Consider the following 24,954-nt stretch of genomic DNA (forward strand, 5'->3'; position numbering starts at 1 on the left):
GAACTGGGTGATATCTTGCTTCATGTATGACCACCAATACAGCTTGCGCAGATCATGATACATCTTGTTGCTACCAGGGTGGATAGACAGCTTGGAATGATGTGCTTCTTGCAAAATCTTTCTTTTCAGCTCTTCATTGGATAGAACTACTAGCCTATCCTTGTATCTTACGACTCCCTGCTCATCAATGCTAAAATGAGATCCACGCCCTTCTGCTAGCAATTTCTTGATGTGAGGAATCTCTTCGTGATCTCCCTTCTGTTCTGAATAATTTGCTCCAGCAATTTTGAGGTCAAAGCAATCTGAGCTAGCACCTCAGTGTGGTGGAGTGACAAGGGTATTTCCTCAACCTGATGTGACTTATGACTCAAAGCATCTGCCACCACATTGGCTTTTTCTGGATGATAGTGGACTTCCAAATCATAATCCTTGATCAACTCTAACCATCTCCTTTGTCTCATGTTTAACTCAGACTGAGTGAAAATATACTTAAGGCTCTTGTGGTCAGTGAAGATATGCACTTTGTTGCCCAACAAATAATGCCTCCAAATCTTTAGAGAGTGAACTACAACAGCTAGATCTAAATCATGGGTAGGGTAGTTCACCTCATGCTTCTTCAGTTGGCGAGAAGCATAAGCTATCACACGCCCTTCTTGCATAAGCACACACCCCAATCCCGTCTTCGAGGCATCATAGTAAACATCAAAGGGCCTCTCAATATCAGGTTGAGCCAACATAGGAGCAGTGGTCAGAAAAGTCTTCAGTGACTGAAAAGCTTCTTCACAAGCTGGACTCCAAACAAACTTAGCTTCTTTCTGGAGCAGCTTAGTCATGGGCTGGGCTATCTTGGAGAAATCAGGGATGAAACGTCGATAGTATCCAGCTAGCCCAAGGAACTGACAGATTTGGTGCACAGACCTTGGAGACTTCTAATCTAATACATCTTGCACCTTGTTGGGATCCACAGAAACGCCCTCAGGTGTCAACACATGTCCCAAAAACTACATTTGATCAAGCCAAAACTCGCACTTGCTGAATTTAGCATACAACTGGTGCTCCTTTAGCCGAGTCAGTATTATCCGGAGGTGACGGGCATGCTCTTCCTCATCCTTGGAATAGATTAAGATGTCATCAATGAAAACTACCACAAACTTATCTAGCTCCGGCATAAAAACTGAATTCATCAGGTACATGAAGAAGGCTAGGGCATTGGTGAGGCCGAAAGACATCACTAGGTATTCATATAGCCCATACCTAGTAGAGAAAGCTGTCCTTGGTATATCCTGTGGCCTGATCTTGATCTGATGGTAGCCCGATCGGAGATCTATTTTTGAGAACACCCTGGCACCAGCTAGTTGATCAAACAAAGTATCAATGCGGGGCAAGAGATACTTGTTCTTGACTGTTACTGCATTAAGGGGGCGGTAATCCACATACATCCATAGTGTACCATCCTTCTTCTTCACAAAAATCGCTGGGCAACCCCATGGTGAAGAACTTGGGCGGATAAAACCCTTGTCCATCAACTCCTCCAGTTGCTTCTTCATTTCTGCTAGTTCTCTTGGAGCCATGCGGTACGGATGCCTAGAGATAGGAGCAGTACTAGGCTCAAGCTCAATGGAGAATTGTACCTCATGGTCTGGTGGCAATCCAGGAAGATCTTCAGGGAAAACATCTAGGAACTCACATACTACTGGAATGGAGGTAAGATCAGGAACAGCTTCAGCATGGGCAGCAACAGGTAAGACCGGTTCTGAGGGTATGATGAGAGACATCCTATCCCCAGAAGACGGAAGCCGTAACTCTACACTTCTTCTCTTCATATCCAATACTATACCATACACCCGCAACCAGTTCATCCCAAGAATAACATCAATGCCTTGCCCAGGCATTATCATGAACTATAGATGGTAAGTGTGGGTGGCTAATACCAAACTTACTATATCCATGTGGGTGTTGATGAACATCTGAGAACCCACAGTACGGATCTTATAGGCATATGGTATAGCCACAAGTAATAAATTGTGCCGCTCTACAAACCCCATGCTCATAAAGGAATGCGATGCACCAGAATCAAACAACACCAAAGCTGGATGGGATTTAATTGTAAACATACCAGCCATAACTGTCTCCTGATGCACAACCTACTGAGCATCCGTGAAGTGCACCTAACTGGATCTACTGGGCACCTTCCTCTTGATGAAAGTCCTCTTAATCAGCCTGGAATTTGCAGATGGTTGAGATGGCTGAGCTGTCTGCTGCTGAGGACACTCTCTGGCATAGTGGCCCTCCTTGCCACACTTGAAATAAGCACCAGGCTTATTCCCAAATCCCTGACGAGGTGGGACCTACTGTCCCTGAGTCTGCTGGGGCTGCACCTGCTGCTGAGGTGCCTTGTACTGAGTAGCGGAAGTCTATGAGGTCTGCTGGGGTGACTGAAACGGAGGCCCGCCGGATGGTTGATAGGACCCCCGCCTCACAATTTGCACCTTCTGAGTATGAGGGTGGCTGGAGGATCCAGCTGCCACCCTCCTCCGCTTCCAATCCACCTAAGATGCCCGCTGAAAACCCTCAAGAGCAATGATGGCATTCATCAGAGCCCCAAAGGTCTGATAGTTCCCTAGGTACAGTTTCTCCTGAAGAGTAGGAGTGAGACCGCGAAAGAAATGATCCTTCTTCTTGTCATCCGTGTCCACCTGACTACCAGCATACTAAGCTAAGTGGTTGAACTGATTCACATACTCCATTACCGTCCTGCTCCCCTGACGCAACTCCATGAACTCGGTCACCTTCTGGTGGATAACGTCGGCAGGTATGAAGAACTCGCGGAAGGCGGTGGAGAACTCCTGCCACGTTGCCGGGTGATCCGGCAGCTCCACGGCTAGGAAAGTCTCCCACCAGGCACCTGCGGACCCCAAAAGCTGCTGGGACGCAAAGTGCACCTTCTGCTCGTTGGCCACTTCGAGCAGCCAAAACTTCTGCTCCAGCGTGCGAAGCCAGTGCTCCGCCTCCAACGGATCGTCCGACGACGTGAATGTGGGTGGGTGGGTCTTGAGGAAGTCCTGGTAAGAGGACTGTCCCTCAAGACGGCGAGCACCACCCCCATTCCCACCATTGCCTCTGGGTCCTCCACGGGCGAGACCCACGACGGCATGTGCCATAATCTCCAAGGCACGAGCAGTCTCCTATCGAGCCACGGCTGACTCCCGACGAGCAGCCAACAACTCCACCATGACCTCCGTGGTGGATAGCGGCGGAGGCGGTGGTGGCGGCGGGAAAGGATGAAGAACCAAAGGTGGAACCTCCCGAGCTCCCTCATTGTCATGCTCAAAGGCCCGAGCACTGTCACCTTGGCCCTCTTGGCCGCTCCCGAACTGGTACTCCCACGTCCGGACCTCAGATTCATCTGTAAGAGAGACGAACCATCTATTAGGACACCCTCCTGATTAGAATCTAGGGATTAAAGAGATGGCAGCATATTTATTAAAGTATTCATTAAGTTAGTCCTGCCAATTTACTACTTTCATTATACGTGAAGGGGGATTCCTAGTTCAAAAGATGCTATTATATGAAGCATGCTTCGACCTATACGTTCACTCAAGCCGGAATATAGCGGCGTTCATAACATTTTCGGCACATCGCACACTCACTTTCTGTATACTAAGCGATTTCTTACACAACGTAAGTCAGTGTACCTACAGAAAAATAATTAGATAAAACCAGTACCGCTATCCTAGATACACCATATAGCTAGGGCTTATACTTATATAACTTAACTTAATCGCATCCTACTTTTCGCAAAACTTTTGTTGGTCAAACTTTTTTTTAAGAGTGAGGAACTCATGACCATTATTGGCTCTGGTACCAACTATGGCTGAACCACCCGAAATAGCATACTTACGGAGGCGCTCGTCTTCTACCAGACACTAAGCACCCTGAAAGCAACTACAACGAGCGGTATCCGTCGGACACACCCCGAGGGAGAACCCGAAAGATCCACATTTTTCCTAAGGTTCCAATAATGAAAATGAGTTACAACACAAGTCCATCTCATACATTAGAGTTTCTTAAAAGTACATTATTACAATACCAAATACATAGTGCGGAATGATAAACAGCGGAATATTAAAAGATAACATCTAGCGATAAGATAATGAGGATTTCGTCTGAGCCCACCAGAAGAATCCTCCACACAAGGTACTCCTCAAGCATCACCTGCAACAGGGGTAAATAAACCCTGAGTACACAATGTACTCGCAAGACTTATCCGATAGTGGGAATACTTTTCCGACTCCAAGGAATATGCTAGGCTTTATGGTTGCTAGTTTTCTTTTAGCCAAAAGCAGTACTAATAGTGAGTCCTTATTGATATATTATTATCATCAGCCATATTAAGTTTTTATCTAGTCAAACTATATAAGCACCTGTACTACTTTCAAGCAAGAGTTGAGCAATCAATACTATTCCTTCTCCTTTTCCACTTTCAGTTCTTACTACGGTGCTAAACCGCAGACAAGCCGTACCAGATAACCCGGCGATTCGCGAATCAATGTGCCCAGCTAGGTGCCCCGAAGACACACGCCCCGCTTGTACCCTAGGCACAAGCAGGACTAACCCACCATTCTCCTGTCCTGGGTGTCCAGGTCCCCGTCCAAACTTGGACTCCAAGCCCCCGCCTCTGAATCCCGGACTCAATGCGGCGCAAGGACCTCCACCACCTCCTCTTCCCATCAGTCGGTCTGGAAAGAGCCAGATCCGCGACAAGAGAGCAGCAAGTCTTTCCTGCGCCCATACCCAAGTATGTGCTCGGGACAATAATCTGTGACTTGCCTAGAGTCATATGCAATGACCGGTCCTTAATCGACACAAACAGGGAAAAAGTGTAACCAAGCTATGCCCTGTTGGCCGCAGGACACAACCCCTCACACCCACCAGTATAAAATCCACATCCCTGTCCGGTCATCATTTTTCCTTCCCATTATTTCATCATGATATTATAGTGTAATCACCTATTTGTGAGTAACGTCAGGTTACTCACGCTACCAACATCCTGAGCATAGCAGCTACTCGACCTGCACTAGTAGGACTCAGGGTGGATATATCTATGCATGTAGTTTTCATAAAATGCTTGTAACGTAAATGCATATCATATAAATATATTCAGTGATCATTTAAAAATAGGGGTTATGCACCGAGGCTTGCCTTGGGCAGGTGCCGAGTCAGCAAAGTCAGTACCAACAGGCTCCTGGGCTCCCTCTGGTGTGAAAAGCTCCTCCTCGTACTCCTCGATCACCTCATCGTACTCCGGATCACCGACGGGTACGAAGTCTACCTGTTCGTGATCTACATGAAATGACGATGCAATGATTACACTATGGCCACAGCAATTCTCAATGCAAAAGTACCTCTATTACATTACTAAGCGAGGTTTTCCTACTAAAGTCTAAGCTATATACCAGTACTACTAACATGTATGACCGTGTCCTATATTATTACGATGACTACGGATATTCATACTCCTAATGCCAGTTTACGATAAGGCAAGGATAATAACTACGTCATTAAATGACTCGTTCCATGGTTACCATTTTTACAGCAAGTATATAAATGCCTAAGGAACCTATGGTAATGATTTCGAAGCTAAAGTTATCGTCGGTTTATCACAACAAATCTTGCAATTTAAGATCGATGTACCGCTAAGCTTTCTACTTCAAGATTATGAGCCTACCATCCTAACCGCTAATGGTGAACTAACTGTACTAAAAGGTAGATGACATTTTTATGAACCTAACAAACTTAGTTTCGCTATTTTTGGAAAACCATGCAATTTACTATAATTTATCGAAGTTGTATTCATAACGGAAATAATTAAGCATTTCAAATTCCAGGAATTTATGAAACTCGAATCCCCTTTCGCCGGCCCACCACGCGCAGCCCAGCCCAGCGCGTTATCCTGCCCGCGCACGACAGCAGTCCAGCGCGCAGCCCACGTGGAGGTGCGGCCCAGATGGCCAACAGCCCACGAAGGGGAAGGCCTGCGCGCGTTGGTAAAAATGCACGAACACCCCCAACGAACTCGGTATTTGCTACGAGCTCTATGGTACTGTTTCGCTAGTCTACCATTTTACATCTGCACCCTCCCACTTCTTCTTCTTCACCGCGAGGAGGTCCCTGGGCCCCCAGAGCGCGCACCGGCACGACAGCACGGTAGCGGGCGACCATGCCGACCTCACCTGAACCCCTACAGTCTACCTAAGGGGTCGATAGGTACCTGGATAGCACGTAGAAGCTACTGGATGCGACACGATGAGCAGAGATGCATGCACAAACTCCCTCCCCGGTAGTGGCTCCTGACCTGCAAGAGCGAGCGCGTTCCCGTGAGCAACGGCAAAGGCGAGGCCAGCGCACGAGCTAGCGAGCACCAGGGAGTACTCACTGACACCCTTGCGTTGACGGTATGTTGGAGGCGGTCTGAGCAAGGTTGGCCACGTGAGCTCGCGGCGGTGCAGTGATGACCGACGGGGGCACTACCGCGGTGGTGGGGCTGGCCTGCTGCGATGCTACGACTAAGGTGCGCGGGGTGCTTAGGAGGATAAGGCGAGACTGTGGGCGCACTGAATCGATACGAGATGCACTGCGGGGCTGGTTCGCCGTTGGAGGACGCCGGTTCGGTCTTATGGAGCCGGTGCCATGGAATTAAGAAATTCCGATCATGTGCAAGGACACCCACAGCAAGGTGGGGATGGGGTGCAGCCAGACACCTAACGGAGCCATGCCTAAGACGAACTGAGACCTACGGCTATGGTTAAGGCGAATTGGGGAAAATTGCTTCGGCGGCAAGGAGACAGTGGAGACAGGGGAAATCCTGGCGTGGCATGGCTCGGACCTATGGTGGTCGCCAATGCAATTACTGACCTACACAGCCATGGGGAAACAGTAGGGCGTGGCTCCAGGCGCCAGCCAGCAAAGTGTGGCAGCAAGCCGATGAATCAGCGATACGGCGACGCAGCGGGCAGCATCCGACAAGATCCACAGTGCGAGTGCGACACGAGGTGACGACGGGCAGACCGTCGTCCAACGCACAAACAACCAAGGCAATGTCAACGGCGCAGAACCACCGTGGCGACAGGCGACGTGCAGCGCGGGACCGGCGCGCTCCCGGCCAAAGTAGAGCAGAGCAAGACGTGCATGTCGTGTCTCGGCGGCAAGGAAAACGTGGCGGCAGGCGAGCAGCAGCGGGGCAGAGCGCGTAGGCGGGCAGTAGCGAGCAGGAGGCCAGGATGCGTGGGTCGTGCGCGTGCACGGTGCAGCGAGCGTAGCCGGGCGCGGCAGTGGCTCTGGCCCGCGCGGCAGAGCGCGCTGGCAAACCAAACGGGGTGGTGACCGCGCCCAGAGCTCAGCCAGGTGATGTGCACGACTTTTAAAGCAGCTAGAAAATGAGTACGCCGCGCTCCAAACGCTATTCCAATTGCTCGATGCGAAAAGGAGTACACCGAGCCAACACTCTCAGTCGTGACATTGCGCTACTTCTTAAGCCATTTGTTCTACAATTAATGCCAAAGGTGGCTTCGTCGACCACTTCAAAAACTTACGCGGAGGACGTCGTTTTGAAAGGTTTCACGTCGAAACCCCAAACCTGACCCCTGGGACATACGCGCTTGCCATCCATGTCATCGACCGCAACTTTTTATCGTCATTCCCAAAACGTTTTATAACATTTAGCATTAACAATAATTCGATTAAGGTAATAAACGTGTTATGTGACACGAAACATAACCTTATGCTTTCCCGTTTCGTAAAAATGTTTCAAAGCCAAACACGGATTATAAAGCCTATCATACACAAATGCACCTAAATCAGATGCTTACAAAATGTTTCAGCAAAACGTTACAATGTAACACCAGGGTGTTACAGTTCACTAGGTGGATCGATCCTCGACCTATTTATCTGCATGTGGAGTACATCTACTACCTGTAGGACCATATCTTTGATCTAGAAAGGGAAGTTAGCAGCGGTTACATGAACGAAAGACATGACGACAACAATAATGGTGTCGATTCATAGGAGGCACTCTGCAATGTCTATATTGCACCTGCCCTAACCACAAGAACAAGGGGCCTCCGCCATCACACCCCCACCACCACCACCAACAATGAGAGGCTACTGTAGAGAAGGTGCAACACAATTTGCTATATGGCCACACTACTAGGACGACTCTATCCTTATTCACATGGTGCATCCATGTGTTTGTTGTTTGGTTTAATTACCTAAGACATGCTAGGTTTAGTCGAAGGAATTCTATACCCTAATTCGGTAGATGTTCTCACATGTCATTCCATATATTTTGTGTGTTGAATTATATAATGCCCTACTTCGTTAGGTTGTATTTGCAGCACGTAATCACATTTCACTATGTCCGCAACATTATACTTAATATTATGACCACAAATAATAAAAATAACCACATAATAAAAAGTCCAATACTATACCACATTAAACAACACAATAATACTAGAAGTATGTGCCAACAGTAGACAACATTGTTCATGAATAAAGCATAGAACTAGTAAGTCATGGAGACTACTGAGTGCAACGAGACCACTTTCCCTTCCTCAGGGCATCGGGATTCTCCTCTATCGCTACTTTTGCTCGGCGTGCACGCTCAAGCTTCTTCTCCCTCTCCTCCCTATACGCAGCGACATGCCTCCTTTCCTCCTCTTCCTTGTGCTCCTTTTTTACAGCCTCCTCTCTGTGTCTCTTCTCCATCATCTTCTTGTCCTTTGCCTCCCACCACAATAGTTTCTGCATCCATTCCTTGTCTTCAGGCTTGATCTCAGTGTTGATCCACTGCTCAAAATCACAGAGCGGTGGAGGGGTCTGTAAAAAATACAATTGTTACAAAACAAAAAAATAATGCAAGATGTCATATGACACAAACATCAATTTTTCACCATCTTGTTAATGCGGCGCTGACAAAGTGTAGGCTCAAACGCAAAATTGGAACACATCCAATACCTCTGTCTATACATGTCGTCTTCATCGGACTTGGCTACCTTGCAAGGATCGCCGCAAAAGCACATAGGCACTGGAACACCACTAGGTAGAGGCAATGAGTCAAAGGCATTTCCGGTCATCCAGCCATAACTATAATACAACCAATTTCATTCTAAGAACCGAAAGCAATTAACATTAAACCCTAAACCTAGGGTTTCCCATTTGATACACAACAATGAACCTATAATATAACAATATGCGCTGCGGTTACCTTGGTTTGCTAGCTTTTCTATGTCTTGGCATCCTACGGTTGTATAATACAAATATTAAAAATTGCATGAAACCCTAAGTAATGATGATTCTTAAGTTGAAAAATCCGACTAATATATAACGAATGGATGCGAAAAAAACTAGGAGAAGAGCGAGGATACCTTGCTCTCTAAGATTTACGGATCAAATCAAAGTTTTCAAGGTCCAATATACCGATTCGTGATGTAGGGCGAAGTGGGGAGAGAAAAAACCCGAAAGGAAGGAGAAAGAATACTCGGGCAGGAAGGTTGGGGGCGGGGTTAAAACACCACCTCGGCGCCAAGATTTACGGCGCCAAGCTCGGCGCCAGGATCTACGGTGCCAAGCTCGGCGCCAGGATCTACGGCATCAAGTTGCCTGCCAAGTCACTGCCACATCTGCGTCGAGCCCAAGACCTCGGCGCCAACAACGATGGCGCCGAGCTAAGAGTCCAGATTTTAAAATCTTACCTCCAGGAACATATTTATGGAAAATTTTCAAAAAAGGGCTAAAACATAAAAAAATTCGGCGCACCGAAACAGCTAGTACAAAACCTGTACGCAACGCCTAGTGTGCCTGTTCCTCCGAATGAAAAATGTAGTTCTAATAAGAGAGAATTCCTTATTTGACACTGGAAAAATAAGTCGTTCCTTTCTTGTCTCTAAAATTTTCTTCGTCCCCTATTTGACACTCACTTCAACTTTCATCCCTAATTTGACACTACCGTCAAATCCGTTAGCTAACGGTGTTAACTGGCTATTAAAAAGACGTTTTTGCCCCTAGAAAAAAGCGGCGAAGCAAATTTGAGAGGAAAAAAAACCTGCGCCTATTTTTTTTTGCAGCTGGGCGCATGCATCAGAGGCGGGCGTATGTTTTTTTTTCTCTCAAATTTGCTTTACCGTTTTTTTTCTAGGGGCAAAAACGTCTTTTTAATAGCCTGTTAACACCGTTAGCTAACGGATTTGACGGTAGTGTCAAATTAGGGATGAAAGTTGAAGTGAGTGTCAAATAGGGAACGAAGAAAATTTCAAGGCCAAGAAAGAAACAACTCATTTTTCCAGTGTCAAATAAAAAATTCTCTCTTCTAATAAACCCCCGGTGAGGCTCAAAGTCAAATCCCCCGGCAAGTTACTCATCACACGTCGACGAAACTGACGATTTATTTCCCAATTTGAGCGTGGCTACCCGTACGACTAAAAGGTACTCCCGTTGTTTCAAATTATAAGTCGCTTTGGTTTTTTTGGTATATTTATTTTGCTATACATCTAAATCTAATGTATGTCTAGATACATAGCAAAATGGATATAAAATAATATAAGCGACTTTATAATTCGGAACGGGAGTACATTTTTTGTTTGTTGCTGCCCTGGCAGGCAAATGATTGCTGGGTAATAAATTCTAGCAACCAGACATTTCAAAATCAATGATCTTTTACTTGACCAGGCCCAAAGTAACTGAGATTTACTGTTGATTTAGATACACGGTGTTACATGAATTGTATTGGAACGGTTAATCGTACTCAACCTATAAAGATGGATGTCATCATTTATTAGTTAGGCTCCGTTTAGAACATAGGATGCTTATCTTATAAATAAATAAATTGATTGATTCTTATAAAACTTATGTATGATTCTTGCGTTCAAAATGGAACTTAGTGAGAGGTGACATGGTGATTAATCAATCCACTCTATTTCATCACATAGTAAAAATGTGAGTAGTCACATACTTCTGCTTCTCTTAATGAAAGACATGTTGTGAGGACACGTTAGGCGACTAGTCAAAGAAACGATGGATTACTCTATTGATCAAATCCAAACACCCTCTATATGTTAGTCAATCATCTTTTTTGAAGATAAACCATTATATGCCTTATGCTTCTACTAGTAATTTGCCCATGCCCTTCTTAAGTGCTAACCTCTGTGCGCTTTGGCTCCCCAATCACCCGCAATGTCCGAGAGGTTCTTGTAGCCCTCTTCCTAAACTTGTGGCACGGCGAAAGGTCAACTTCAAGGTTAGCATCCGTTGGCTGAAATATAAATGTGCGATCAATGGATCACAAATGTTGCTACAAATCCATTGGATGGTTTAGGAACGTGGTTGTACTACTTGAGCAGTACGAAACAAATGCCATCTATTAGCTTGAAAGGGATGCGCTCTATTCCACAAACCAAAGAAGTGTGCCACCAGGGGCGGATCCAGCGGTGGGGCGGGGGGGCTCAAGCCCCCCCTACCCAAACCAAATCAGTGCAAATTACTGTAGAGCCCCTATGAATTTTTAGGCAAAGTTCTATAGTGTAGGGGGGCTGAGACTTAAGATCGAGCAGCAGTGTTGTTCAGTCCCCCCTAAAATATTTCCTGGATCCGCCGCTGTGTGCCACCTTACCAAAATTTTCAAACCAACATATACCTATAATAGGTCAGCCAACTAGTAATAACCATCTTTATGACCAACCATGCATTCTCCAAGATCATGTCTTACTACCTTCTGCGCCCCCAATGATCTGCCCACGAGCTTCCTGCATGCCAAATTCTCCGTGCTTTGCCGACACCCACAGGCCACACAGGCTTGCGTACGTTGGTGCAAATCAACATCATCAACGCTAAGCTAGCATCGCGAGAACTCGATCGACTGAGGTATAGAAACCGTGGGCAAAGACTGTTCCCACAAACAAGTTCTCGTACCTACGTACATATACGTCATACGTACGTGACCGCAGACTTGAAAACTCCGCCGGTACAGATTTGAAAACTCCGGTGCCCTACCGACCAAAGCTCGCCGCGACGGCGACGGCAGCAGAACGGACGGCATGCATGCATATCCGCGGCCGCCTGACACAAGTGCCGCTTAAACAACGGGGAGCAGGAGGAATCAGCAGGCTGTCTTTGCTCGTGCACGCACGCCTCCCTACTTCTCGACATGCACGTCTCTACGCTCATGCGTCCGTCAACCATGCACCACCCCCCTGACCTGTCCTGTGTCCTCCGATCCCTTTTGCGTTACAAATATATACTATTATTACTAACATTCATCACAGGGCTTGCCAATGATTATGGTGCAGGATCAGGACGGTTGCTGGTCAAAGACGAGCAGGTTAAGCGTCCAGTTAAATAGCTACGAATCGTACGATGAAACGAATGCGATGCGCATGTCATGCCAAAGCCAAAAGATGATGCCCCCCGCCCCCACGCAAATCTTGAATCGGAAGATTAGAATCCCAACAGGGTCCGCAAAACCATGCAACTTGTTATTTGTTTGCTTTAGATTAAAATAAGATAGCTTTGGTTAGTTAGGTGCTCATTTTTTTGCTAATTAGTATTTTATTTAGTAATGACGCGATGTCCGGCTTCAGGGACGCGTCCGGACGTACCTAGTCCACGTAACGTTTCGATCCCGACCGTGGCTCCTCCCGCCGTGCCCCACGGGACCACATATCCAATGCGAATAGAACGAGCGCGCCCCTGCGTCTGAAAACAAGCGCGCCCCCGCGTGCGGCCCGTCTACCGCTGCGCCACCGTGCCTCGTCGCGTCGCCATCCCCCGCCGTGCCGCCATCCCCTGCACGCCCGTTGCCCTCCACGCCCCATCCCCACCGTGCTCCATCACCTTGCAACACGGAGCAATACGAGATGCAAGCATCAGAAGTATTACATGTCTGCAACGTCAGAACAAGTCTACTACAACATCAGAACAAGACGACTGCAACAACGGAACAAAAGCTACTGCAATGCGAGATGCAAAATCAGAAAAAAGAGAGTAATGCAACAAACAAATATGACTTGTTGCAACATCAGAACAAGGCTACTGCAACAACAGAACAAAGCGCAATACGAGAAAGCAACATCAGGGAAAAAAGACTAATTCAACAAAGAAATATTACTTATTGCAACATCAGAACAAGGCTACTGCAATGCGAGATGCAACATCAGAAACAAAAAAAAGACTAATGCAACAAACAAAATATTACTTGTTGCAACAGCAAAACAAGGCTACTGCAACAGAGCTCGTCGGAACCCTAGCTATCGCCATGTCCCTCAGATCCAGAGGAGGAGGAGGAGGAGGATGAGGAAGAGGAGGAGCGCTCAGATCCAGAGGAGGAGATGGAGGAGGAGGAGGGCTCAGATCTAGAGAAGAATCGACCTACCTCGTCGGAGCCACCGTAGTCGTCCTCGTCTCCGGTGGGAGGAGCGGGAGTCGTGTTACTGAGGGCGCGGGGATACCAATGCAGTCGCGGGAGGGGGGAGGGAGGGAGGGAGCGCAGGCGGGCGGACGGGGCGGCAACGACTGGGCGCGGCGTCCGTCCCGATTGCGGGAGTGAGTGAGGAGAGGATAAGGATGAGTGTGGGAGACAGCGTGCCGTAGGGGCGGGGCGCGGCTTTGGGTGCGTGCAGCAGGGACGGGTCGATTCGGCGCGGCTTTGGGTGTGTTTGTTCCTGTCCGAACGACCGTCATATATCATTGGCTCCGTTCGCTTCGCTGAAAAAACAAGCCGAAACACTGTTTCAGCTGATTTGTTGTGAGAGAAAAACATTGTTCCGGCTGAAAACATAAGCTGAAAAGTACGGATTATAAGAGAAGCGAATATGGCCTTTATCGTTTTAGTAACGCTGGCCGAGTAGCATATAGGTGTCCGCACAGATAACACACCTACCTTCACAAGGTTGTTTAAAATGAACAATTAGAAGAACGTGCATCGTCTAGTCTTCATGTGTATAATTATCTTACCATTTTGTCAACAAAGGAGCCTCCAACGTTGCAGAAACTACTCCCTCCATGTATTTTTTAGCTTTTTTAGTACGTCGATTCTGCTATGCACCTATAAATATACATTATATCTAAATACATAGTAAATGTTATATATCTTGAAAAGCAGGAGTGACTTATAATTTTGAACCGAGGAAGTACCATATATATTGTAGAAGACAAAATCAAAGTGCTCATATACATGTTGATAACTTATCTACCATTGTCGTATATTGTATAAACATTAGCCCAAAATAGTACTCTTATACCTATTTCAGTATTACTCATCCCGGCCATGCCATTATTTAAAAAATGAAGCCAACACCCATGTCATACTTAAATGCATCTACCATAAAATTTGAAATTCAAATGATACAAAATATAATAAAAACAGAAACATACTTCAAGATGAGAAGTTAGGGACAATAAAAATATAATAGACAAATAAAAGGAGATCAGATTTAATGTAAGAGAACAACTAACGCATCTATATTGTAGAAAAATGTGTTTGAGTAATGGAAAATAAACAATGAAACTTATTGTCCCTTCTTGTACATATGCATATTGTTTGTCGGTCTAGCTAGCCAAAGGCTATTGTCTCTCACAACAACGAAAGAGGATAAGTCAATGTGAGGTGAGGTGGAAAGGCTTTAACATTTAGGATATCGCTAAGCTTGTATAGTGTTCCAAGTGGTAGTTGAGCTCAGATTGTGTATCATATAGGATGGCAACAAGAGTGACGTGTCTAGTTACACATATTACGATCAACACCGATAAAATTACCATCTCTATGAGAGGATACATTCATTTTGTTTCTGCACTACTCATAGCCACAAAATGAACGTATCATCTCATAGAGATGGAGTAAGCTTTCAAGGCCACAACGTTATTAGTTAGGATACAAAGTAAAAATGTAACCCACATAGCTATGGTAGAGCCATAACCATTAGCAACAATAAAAAAGCTAATGAAGGCATCGACCAGTGAACATGGCATAAGATTGTGTGGTACAAGAGGATACATGTTGTTGTACTAGAATTGGCACATCGAGGTTGTAGCATTATCCAAATATAAGAGCAAGGAATGGCACGGAAATTATTGATGGTGGAACACCTATTTGGATTATTTTAGCATAGTAGACATTTAAAACATGAGTGTAAAAGGTCTTAAAACATTTTTATCAATAAAAATTTCCTTAATTTAATATAGCAAGAATAAATAACATTACATATAAATATTTAAATGTACACAAGTAATTATAAAAATAAATTAAGCAATATCCATATGGATATTTAAGCAGATACATATATAGGATAATTCGCATAGTTGGGTGCCATATTTCAATTTTGCAGTAAAATTTAAATAATATATATCATGAAGTATAAGCTGAGGTAGTCCCACAATTAAATGACATTTCATTTCTATTTTTAAATGTCAAAATAATAGACTATTTAGTTTTTTTGACCAAAAATAATAGACTATTTAGTTTTTTAGAAGAATATAATAGATTACTTAGTGATAAAAATAATATGAGACAGGTCCACCATTCACTCACCTAAACCCATGGTGTCCGTCATTCCAATAGGCCCAAGTTAACGGTTCAATTTTTTCCCTAGAATGCCGAAAAAAAAAGCCCATCTATTTAGTAAACTCGGCCAGCGTGCGGGTCTGCTCGCTCTCATCTCCCGACCCAATACCCAGCTGCGGGTGGCCGGCGGCGGGCGCGCGGGGCTGGGGGTGAGCCGGCAGGGGCTGCGTGCGGGCGGCGTCCGGCGGCGGCTGCGAGCTGCGGCCTTCGGGACGGCGGCTGCGAGCTGCTACCTGTTTCACTACAGCAACATTTTATTTGGTTCAAAGGGACGACGATGGAGTGGCCGCCGCCGTCGACGTCGCCGTCACCGTCGCTGGTGGTGCGCAGCCCCAGGCAGACGGTCAGCCTGATCCGCAACCGCCGACCCCACCGCGACTGGGCCCCCTCCTCGAGATCCCCCTCCTTCGCCGCCCGCGACCATGGCCCCAAGCCGTCCGAGGTGTACGGCTTTGTCGGATCCATCACCACAGTCATCGCCACCGTTGTCTACCTCGCCTGGGCATACACGCCTGAGCCCGTCCTCCGGTCTCTCGGCATCACCTACTACCCTAGCAAGTATGAAACACTTCTCTTCTTCCCCCACCGCCCCCTTACTGTCCATGACCTTTTCTTCTTTGTTTTTTTTTTTTTGGTCCTTGCTCTTGCTCACTCTGAATAAAATCTATATCATCAGTAGCACTGGGATAACAGTTAGATACTGAATGGTTGCAATTCAGATAAAATCAAATGAAACCTGAATTTCATTAATGTGTGGCATTGATAACACTGCTGCTTGGTAAATTATATTATAGCTTAGAAAACTGCTCGATTTGGATGGGTATCTCTTGCTGTAGCTGATTGCAAGCTTGCTTTCGTTCAGGTATTGGGCACTGGCGGTGCCATCGTTTGTGATTGTGGCCGTGGCGCTGTCCATGGGCATCTACATGGGTCTCAACTTCGTTGCCACTCCTCCCCCAACTTCCTTCAGTACTATCTTCGGTGAGACTGAATCCCCTTGCTCCTTCAAATGATTGTATTGTTTTTGCAACTTCTAGTTTTTATACGTATTGCCCTTTTCATCTTGTTGCAATGATTGTTTCACAGATGAAAATAGTCGGGAGCGCACGAAGTTTTCTTCTGAGATTGAGGAGGACAGACCCATCGAGCCCATCTCAGACATTAGCATTGACCAGATCAACAATCTTATGTTTGGTGACAGATGATTTCTCCAGGTGGAATATGAGTTTACCATGGAGCTCCAGATTGGAAACAGTAGCAACATGAAGAAAGATTCCACGACAGCTGAACTTTCGTATTGCCTGCATAAGCAATTGAGAGCCCCATCGAACCCATTTTCAGACATTAGTATTGATCAGATCAACAATCGTATGCTTGATGATAGATGATGACTCTGGTTGGAGTGTGAGTTTACAACAGAGCGCCAGATTGGAAACAATGGAAACATGACGGAAAAATCCACGTCGAGTGGAACTTTCATATTGTCTGCAAGCGTGACCAACCTAGGAACCTCCGGTCTTTCCCTGCAATTATAACTGTATTTACTTGTGTTGTGTAGTAATGTGATACACTGCAGTAGACTAGTAGTGCTATTTTTTTTTGTTGCTGTAGTGGACCTTGCATTTGCGTAAGGCTGGATAACGATCTGGCTCGTTAAGATAACGAGCTAGCTCGGCTCGACTTGTTATTCTAACGAGTCAGAAAGATAGCTCGGCTCGGCTCGTTAAAAGCTCAAGCTGGTTCGTTAAGCTCGCGAGCCAGGTATAAAAAATACATAAAATATAATATTTGCATTTATCTAAAGTTTGAGAATAATAATAATATAAAAGAAATACATCTAGACCAGTTACCAGTCAATTTATAGGGTCTAGACCAGTTACCAGTCAATTGTAAAGTACAAGACATGAAGTAATACAAAAGTTAATATAAGTTTTGATACTTTTTTTTCCTGAAAGCTTGCTCGTTTAGCTCGCGAGCTGGCTCGAGTTGACTCGTTATAGCTAACGAGCTAAAATCTTGGCTCGGCTCGGCTCGTTATCGTAACGAGCCAAGCCGAGTCGAGCTAGCCACGAGCCGAACGAGCTAACGAGCTTCGAGTTTTTCGTTCAGTCTTATATTTGCGTGAGCAAACTTTTTTTTTTTGAACTGAAAGGCTTCATCCGCGCCTATGATCATTTTTCCACACTTTTTTGTTTGATTATGAATGACTGAATGGGATAAGTTCATCCATCATCATTTTATTTCTCAAAAGTTAGTAGTAATTAGTACAAGCAATAGTAATTGAGTTCTTCCACCAAATCTTTGGTGATAATCACCTAGAGATTTGCGTTGATGTGTTCTTCAGTGATGGGATGGCAGCGCATTCCTAGACGCTACTGTACAGCACGCCTCAAAAAATATTATTTAATTTGACACTCCGACTAGCATCAACCAGACATTGTTTTCTTTAACAATCTCTCCATACTCAATTTCCACCGGTAGTCTCCACTCATTTTCAAAATATTTAAAAGCTTGACTCAACAGAAAGTGAGACGTGTGTTTATTTTGTGATGGAGGGAGTAATTGGTAATTGCTACCATAACTTGCTGAAATTCCTCCCAATAGCTGAATGTCACATCTGCTAGAGGGAATTTGAGGTGCTCATAGGCTCCTAGCGATGAGGATGCGATGCAGCACTCGCACCAAAAAAAATATGAAGTTTTTTTTTTTAAACAAAGGCAGGAGCTCTGCCGCTCAATTAAGATGAAAGAGTATTATGTACAAGAAGGTTAGCCAAACGAGATGCTAAAAGGCCCTCGAGGGACTAACCACCCCACGCGACGCGGTTGAGCACAAACACGACACACCGCCATGGGTCATCGTTGCCGAGCATGGAAGCCAAGCTGCCAGCAGCTCCGACTTCCCATAGCAGTCCACCCACTAGTCACTCCCCGACGGGTCCGAAGCTAACGGTCACCACCGGTCATCGTTGCCAAGCTCGAATGAAGAGCAGCTCCGACTTCCAAGCGCGAACCGTCAACTCGCAACGAAAACACGACGATAATCCAAATGCGACGCCTTCAGGAAGGGAGCAACGCCGATGACGCCACCATCGCACGTCCAAAGTGGAACGGGTTTTCACCCTTGGAAGATATACTAGAGGGTTAAACACGACGTCCCCAACAGGGAAACGACGCCCAACGGCGTCGCCGTCGCCAGGGCTTTCGCCCAAGGACCCTCTAGCACAAACGCCGAGTCACGAAGCCAAACCCCCTGCCAGCCAACACCGCTAACGCCGCTTTCCCGCCGCCCCACGGAAGCCCCTTCAGAGGGGCATCAACGCGCCGACTGCACACTGCAGCTGCACAGCTGCATCGACGGCCACCCCCTCTGACCGGGCCACATAGAGCCGGACCAGACTCTGCCGCTCGCGTCACACCGCCACACGCCGAGACCGCCAATGGCCATCATCGTCGTCGGCTCAGGCACCCGCCAATGTCGCTACCGACAAAGCCGCCAACAGCCACAGGGCTTGTGCTGCCACCATCTCGAGCGCCGCCCCCTGCCCCGAGGTCACCGGGTCCGGACGCCAGGCCCCGAACCGGGCGACCCCAGCCGCCGCCGCCTCCAACTTGACCACAACCGCGGCACCGCCTAGAGCCGGTCTATTGCCGTTGCCGTCACCGTCGCCCAGACCGCCACAACCAGCCCAAGAAGAGGCTCGGTCGCCGCCGTAGCAGCCCCGGCCGGTCACCGCAGCAGCAGCCAAGGCCGAGCGGGGAGAGGCAGGCAGAGGAGAGAGCGCCGCCCCAAGCGCCTGCACGAGCCCCGACAACTGCCGCCGCCGCCCGAACCGCCGCCGGCCGCCACATCACCTGCCACTAGCCGCCAAGGTAGATCCGGCCGCCTAGGGTCCGGGTCCGGCCTCCCGGGCACCGAATCCGGCAGCCCGGGCACCAGGCATGCGGCCCCAGCCGGCGCCGCCGCCGTCGTCTTGATGGAGGAGGGGATGAGCGAAGGAGAAAGGAAGGCTCTGCCACCATCCCCTGCGCCTGCGTAGGCACGAGCCGACGCCGCCATAGCCGCGGCAACCATCCCCACCGAAGCTCCACGCAGCTCGCGGGGTGAAGGACTGTCGGCCTTCTGCGGCGCGCGCCGCCCACACGAGGGAGGGAGAGCCCCGCCGCCACCTTCCTGGCCGGCCGGACGGCCATGCCGGCGGCCAGCTCTGGTGGCGGCGCGGCGGGAGAGGAGGAGAGGAGTGGGAGAGCGGCGGCGGCTCAGGGGTCCGCCCGTGTCGCCCTGCGTGGGGGAGCGACGCGGGGGAGAGGAGGCTAAACCTCTAAACAACTGGCCTCGAAAATATGAAGTTGCCAACGTGGTTCCTTGGATCTTTTTTTCACAGCAGTTGGGTTCGCCATTTGAGTACTCGCCATGAGCATAATTGACCGAAGACCAAACCGAACTAACCAAGACCGACACCGAATCAGTCCCGAGTCTATGCTACTTGAACTTTTTACGGTTAGATCGGCTATATGCCTCGGGTGACCGAACTAACGTAATATATTTGATTTTATTGACAAAATGTGTACTTTAGACTATTATTAATGATATAATATTTATTCTAGTGGGTTTATATCAACCATCAGTCTTATCATGTTTAATCTATATGTTGTATTGTTATTTTTGCCTTGAAATAGAAAAAAATATTTCTAAATTTTGCTACAAACTATAGTATTTAGTAGTTTTTCTATCTAATAAGTCCGGTTAGTTCGGTCATGATTGAGGCCCAACCGAACTAACCGAGACCGAACTTGCTCGGTTATGAGTTTTAGAACTAACCGATCTCATTTTTAGATGACCGAACTTTCGAAATGACCGAAGAATCAATCGGTTCGGTTCGGTCAAACCGAACGCCCAACTGCGCAAGCCTCTGGAGGATTTGTCACTGTGATTTTCATTCGGTCCACTGAAACCTAGTGGCTCGATGAACAAGTACAAAGAACAAGGAGAAAGGAATAGTGGCAATCGATCAAATCGCTCGATGAACAAGGAGAAAGGAACAGTGGCGGTCGATCAATTCTTATGCTAGCATTGACAGTCCAGTGCGCATGCTGCCATGCTCATGCTCTGTTTCACAGCAGATGCATGGCTTTAAAGAAATCATGCAGCGCCGCCCGCAACGACCCGCCATCCTCCGCTATAGATGTTCAACGGGCCGGGCCGGCCCGGCACGGGCCCGTGCCAGGCATGGCCCGATGGGGTTTGGGCCAGCACGGCACGCCGTGCCTCTCGGGCCATGTCGAGTTGGGCTTCGTGCCTGGCCGACGACCCAGGCACGGTCTGCTGGGCTGTTTTTCGTGCCGGGCCGGTCCGATAAGCACGACCTGTCAAGGAGGCCGGGCTAGCCCAAGGCCTGCTTCAGCAGGTGATGACGGCGTCGAGGTTGAGGGGGCCGCCGGTCGCGTCGGCGGCATCAGAGAGAGGAAAGGGAAGAACAGGAGGGGCAGCACGGGAGCGCGGTGGCGGCGGTCGACGCCGGCGCGCTCGCCCTGGCCTCGAGGCAGATCTGCAGCATCAACCGTCGGAGCTGGCAACGGGGCGCCAGATCCGGTCGCCCGAAGCCGGCTGCCGCGCTCGAGACCGACGACGGTGCATGGAGGAGGCCGCAAAGACGAGAGAGAGGCGGGGAAAGCCGTGGCAGCGCACCCGAGGCGCGGAGCCTGGGGCCGGCGCACAGTCGGCGGCGCCACTTGCCGACGAGCGGAGGACGGGGAAGCAAAGTCGTGGGGGAGGGTTCGCGGAGGAGGGCGGAGTGCGGCGCTGCCGGCGCAGACGAGTGAGTGCGGTGGGGAGGGAGAGGGGAAGGGAGTTAGGGTTCGGGGAATTGGGGGTGGGGGCGAGCGGGGAGTGGGGCGCGGGGAGGGGGCAAGCGTGGAGCGGGGCGCGGGGAGGCGGCAGGCCGGGCCGCCAGCGGGCCGCCGGTTCCGGAGCGGGCCGTGCCGTGTCGGCCCACGTGCCTGGGTAAGGCCCAGGCACGGGCTGCTCCTCCGGGCCGTGCCAGCCCGAGCCCGCTAGCCGCCGGGCCATGCCGGGCTGACGGGCTCAGGCTGCATGGCCAACTATGTGCTCCGCCCACGCCCTGCTCAGCACCTGTCGCGCCTCCGCCACCCGCCGCCGCAGCGCTTCCTACTCCGCCGTGTCCCCTATCACCTTCTCCATCGCTTCGACCACCCTGGACCTCTCCACGTCCGAGCTCTCCAGGTTGCTGCGCGCCACCTCCACGCACGCGCCCCACTCCTCTGCCAGCATCTTGATGTTGTAGAACTGCTCGGCGGCGAGGGGCCAGCCCAGAAGTGGCACGCCGTGCGTGAGGCTCTCCAGCACCGAGTTCCAGCCGCAGTGGCTCAGGAACGCGCCCGTTGCGGCGTGCGCCAGGATCCGGAGCTGCGGCGCCCAACCGCGGACCACGAGGCCCCTGCCGCCGGCGCGCGCGTGGGCCTCGAACCCGCCCGGCAGCCACTCGTCGCGGAAGGCGCCGTTGACGTCGAACCCCACCGGCGGCCGGACGACCCAGACGAACGGCCGGCCGGTCGACTCTAGCGCCGCCGCGAGCTCCGCCATCTGGTTAACGCTCGTATCGTGTTCTGTGACCCGAAGGAGATGTACACGACGGACGATGGCCGCTGCGTGTCGAGGCAGCTGAGAATCGTCCCGTCGCTGCCGCCGCCGTCGTCCTTGTCTGACACTGAGGTCGGAACGCCACGGACCAGGGGGCCGATGGGCCACACCGGAACGCCGCCGAGAGTGCGCCGCAGCATGGCGAGCCCCGTGGGCTCGAGCTCCTCGACGGTGTTGGAGATCACCGCGTTCGTCAGGTAGCCACGCGGCATGTGGCGGCGGTGGTACGCGGTCCACCTCTCGTCGCCGCAGGTGAAAATCGGCGATAGCTGCGAGCGGTGGAGCACAACCGTGGGGTGCTCCGGCAGCCGTAGCGTCCCGTCGGGGCCGAACGGCAGGGCCGGCATGTTGGCCCAGAGCGCGTGCAGGATGGCGGAGCCGAACGCGCCGCACGAGAGGAAGAAGGCGTGGGCGAGCCCGCGCCGGTGCACCATGTCCACGGTCGACGCGACGAACACGTCGGCGATGACGCAGACGTTGGCTGCGGCGGGCTCCTCGTTCTCCTCGCCTTTGTGGACCCCGCCAGTTAAGCCCGAGAGGAAGTCGTCGAAGGTGGGCTCCAGAGTGTCGAAGGCCTCGAAGAGCTTCATCAAGTCGCCGTGGTTGGACAGAGAGCTGGTGGACTCGCAGTCGGCGGGGAGGCCGTGGTTGGCCGGCACAAACGGCAGCGCGTGAAAGCTGATGCTCGAGGACGACCCTGCGTCCGCGTCCGCCACGGAGGAGCGCAGCGCGGCCACGGTGCGAGGGGTGCAGACGATCGTGATCGTGACGCCATCCTGGAGCTCGCGGCGGAGGAGACGACCGAGGGCGAGAAAGCCGGCGAGGTGGCCCTTCGCCGGAAAGGGGAACAACACGACATGATGATTCCTCCGAGTGGTGGCCGCCATGGAGATCGGTGATGGTAGACACGTTGTCACGGCACTGGGCTTTTCAGTCTCTCGTAGGCTCGTCGTAGCTGCCGGGATGAGTGGACATGCATATGAAATTTAAGCCTGACAGAGTGATAGCTATCTACAATAGTAGCGAGGGTGTCTTTAGTTCGCGAAATAAAAATTTTTGGTGTCACATTGATGTGTCGGAAGGATGTCGGGAGTGGTTTTGGATACTAATAAAAAAATAAATTACAGAACCCATCAGGAAACTACGAGACGAATCTAATGATACTAATTAATCGGGCATTAGCACATGTGGGTTACTGTAGCACTTAAGTCTTTTTCATGGACTAATTAGGCTTAAAAGATTCGTCTCGCGATTTTGCCGAGAACTGTGCAATTAGTTTTTTTTTTCGTCTACATTTAGTACTCCATGCATGTGCCGCACGATTTGATGTGACACTTTGGGGTGAAAATTTTTGGAAACTAAACAGGGCCTGAATTCTATAAGCCACATCATTGATATTTTTTCAAAATTGTGCTTCCTCGTTGGTGGACTTTAAGATGCATTTGGCCAATGGTTCCTAGTTGAGACTACGTAAGACTGACTCCAACAGCGTAACCCATACCTGAGACCCATTTCACGGTTTGGGTAATGTACAGTAAAAAAACGTTGCATCCCCGTAGCTTCGTCTCTCCAACAGAGAGCCCCAAATCCCTGCCGCGGCGCTGCCCGCCATGGAGCCTTTCACGACACCGGCATTTCGTGGCCGGCGGCGGCGCCTTATCCTCCTCCTGAGCTCCACCAGGCGGGGCGAGACGCGGATGCGGAAGCTCGCGCGTCGCGCGGCTGGCCGCTGGCGTTCACCCTCCACGGCTCCACCCGCCCCCCGCCAGCCACCACCGTCGCAGGTCGGCAGCCAGCACCTCCCCCACTGCGCCCCCCCCCCCCCGACAGCTCGACTCAGCTCGTCCCCTCGCCGGGCCGCCGGCTCGCCCCGACGCCCCCTGCTCCTTTCCCTGCTGCCTCCTCCCAGCACGAAGGAGCAGGCCACCGACGGCCAGGCGGCGCCCCTTCTGCAGCACCCCTCCGGCATCCGTGTCCCGCCAACCGGCCCTCCCCCTCGACGGCTTCAAGCAAGGTGAGCACCTAGATCCATTCGTCAATGTATCCATGGCGGCGCTCTCTCCTTCGTCAACTCCTCCCACGGCCGCCACCATCGGAGATTTGCCTACCGAGGAGAGAGGAGACGCTTTTTTGTGTATCGTTTCTGTCGGTAGGCAAAATGGGTGGTACATCTAGGTGAGCCGTTGGAGAGTGTTTTTGGTAGGCAAAATCACTGTAGATGACGTATTTTGGGTTTGCATTTCGTTGTTGAAGACAGTCTAACGATTGCTTGATCTCTAGAGGACCTACTAGCACCTTGACATATTTTCTTTTTCTGATTCGATATTTTTTTTACTTACTTATTTATTTATATAGTTTGCACAAGCCAAATAGATACTCGAATGTGGTTTTATTAGTATCTTTATTCAAAAATAGCTATTTATTAGTTGAATTTTTGTGAACTCGTTGTTTTGTACTTTTCAAAACATAATCAAAATAATATTTTGCAGATTGGCATGGGCACCTAGTGATAACATGCAACAGTGGCGGGAGACAATGTATCCACAAAGTCCATTTCCACAGAAAGTGATGCGAAGCGTTTGTGTTGATATCGTGTGAAATCGGGAAGGAAAGTACTCAGCAAGGTCGGCTTACGACATCGAGGCCACGTCCTTTCTAATTTTCCAACATTCATCTAGAAAGCC

The 24,954-nt window shown here is 49.5% G+C and overlaps 1 protein-coding gene and 1 pseudogene across 1 annotated transcript; one reads left to right on the forward strand and one right to left on the reverse strand.

Annotated features, from left to right (window-relative positions):
- The first annotated feature begins 15,677 nt into the window (after positions 1–15,677).
- LOC136497789 (phosphatidylinositol N-acetylglucosaminyltransferase subunit P-like) lies at positions 15,678–17,220 on the forward strand. Its single transcript, XM_066493651.1, has 3 exons — positions 15,678–16,168; positions 16,473–16,591; positions 16,697–17,220. The coding sequence occupies exons 1-3, from the start codon at positions 15,888–15,890 to the stop codon at positions 16,813–16,815; spliced, it is 519 nt and encodes a 172-aa protein (XP_066349748.1). The 5' UTR covers positions 15,678–15,887; the 3' UTR covers positions 16,816–17,220.
- Positions 17,221–21,512: 4,292 nt separating this feature from the next.
- LOC136498022 (UDP-glycosyltransferase 92A1-like) lies at positions 21,513–23,216 on the reverse strand (annotated as a pseudogene).
- Positions 23,217–24,954: the final 1,738 nt, after the last annotated feature.

This window comes from Miscanthus floridulus, chromosome 12 (genome assembly GCF_019320115.1).
Source record: "Miscanthus floridulus cultivar M001 chromosome 12, ASM1932011v1, whole genome shotgun sequence".
NCBI lineage: Eukaryota > Viridiplantae > Streptophyta > Magnoliopsida > Poales > Poaceae > Miscanthus > Miscanthus floridulus.

Excerpts from the sequence above, each read along its gene's own strand:
- LOC136497789 (XM_066493651.1), top strand. The coding sequence starts at position 15,888 with ATGGAGTGGCCGCCGCCGTCGACGTCGCCGTCACCGTCGCTGGTGGTG. Across the intron at positions 16,169-16,472 it reads ATCACCTACTACCCTAGCAA|GTATTGGGCACTGGCGGTGC; the intron begins GTATGAAACACT and ends GCTTTCGTTCAG. Across the intron at positions 16,592-16,696 it reads TTCCTTCAGTACTATCTTCG|ATGAAAATAGTCGGGAGCGC; the intron begins GTGAGACTGAAT and ends ATTGTTTCACAG.